Genomic DNA, 1,170 nt, shown 5'->3' on the forward strand with positions numbered 1-1,170 from the left:
GGCCGCCGCTTGACCCCGTCCCCATCAGGCCCCAGGTCCCGCAGCGTGGCGCTTGGATTCAGCCGCGCCTGCCTCCTCTGGACGAGGGCATCACGCCCCACCCACCGCGGTAGCAGGACCGCTCTCCGGCGTGTCCGTCTTTGTCACGCTCCCACTTGCCGAGACGCCTCCGACACGATCTGCGCCCCGCCCTGGTGTCTGCGGCACTGGTGACGCAAGGAAGGCTGCCTCTCTCCGTGGCCGGCGCTGCTTCATGGGTGGGGCCTCTGTGACCTCTGCGCCGAGTAAACAAACTCCTGCGCTAACGACGCGCGCTCCCCTGTTGCCCAGCCTCCCCGGATCTCGGTTGACTGTCTTGCCAACCAAAAGGTCCCCTGCTCCGACCAAAACTGGCGCCCCTTTGCGTGCCCTGCCCGACAGACCCAACGAAATACAAAGGGGCGTGCCGGGTCGCCTGGCCCGCAGTCCCTCACCCTCCCTCGATGATGAAGTAGCGCAGCTTGTCGTTGCTGTCCCGCGAGGGGGTTGCGTAGCACTTGTTCAGCATCAGGATCAGGTGGTTGGAATCGGCCCCGACGACAAAGACCCCCACATAGAGCACGTCCCGGGTGGTGAGCACCACCTCGCCCTGCCGGTACGGGTGCTTGTAGGACGAGTTCTTGTACAGGGCCATCTTGGTCGTGAAGCTTCCTTCCTGCGTCGGCACCGTCAGGTTAATCACGCTGACGATGACAAAAAAAACCACCGGCTTGGACAGAGGAAAGGCTACAGAACCTCTGACTCGCCGCCTCGCTTCGAACCCTCGCCGTCTCGCCCTCCGCCCCTGCACAGGTGTGCGACAGGAGAGTCCCCACCCCAACTCCTACCTGAGCATCGGCCGCACGACTGAATCCAGGGAGATCTTGATGTCCAGCTCATAGGCGCACGAAAACTCCACATTGATGGTCCGGTCCCGGGTGATGACATTGCCCGTGTTGTTCGCGCTCTCAATCCACACTGTGTTCTTGTACACTATGTGTGTGCTATTCGACTGCAGAAGGAATGTGCGGCATGGCTCCATACCGGCCATGTCCTCTGCCCCACTCTTAACGAACGTGTTGGCCCCTAAACAAGCCGCACAACATCGAGGGCCCAGTCCTGCCGCTCTGCCGCCTTGTGCCAGAAAGGGTA

General features: G+C 62.2%; 1 protein-coding gene across 1 annotated transcript in view; it reads right to left on the reverse strand.

Annotated features, from left to right (window-relative positions):
• LOC104627642 (alpha-tectorin-like) overlaps window positions 1-1,170 on the reverse strand; it is a 4,302-nt gene that overhangs the window by 1,400 nt on the left and 1,732 nt on the right. Inside the window, exons 2-3 of the mRNA XM_010295970.1 lie at window positions 867-1,030; window positions 474-722 (exon numbers count right to left, since the gene is read on the reverse strand). Of these exons, the coding sequence (XP_010294272.1) occupies window positions 474-722; window positions 867-1,030 (413 nt within the window). The remainder of the gene's footprint in view (window positions 1-473; window positions 723-866; window positions 1,031-1,170) is intronic.

The sequence above is a fragment of the Phaethon lepturus genome, unplaced genomic scaffold (assembly GCF_000687285.1).
Source record: "Phaethon lepturus isolate BGI_N335 unplaced genomic scaffold, ASM68728v1 scaffold32381, whole genome shotgun sequence".
NCBI lineage: Eukaryota > Metazoa > Chordata > Aves > Phaethontiformes > Phaethontidae > Phaethon > Phaethon lepturus.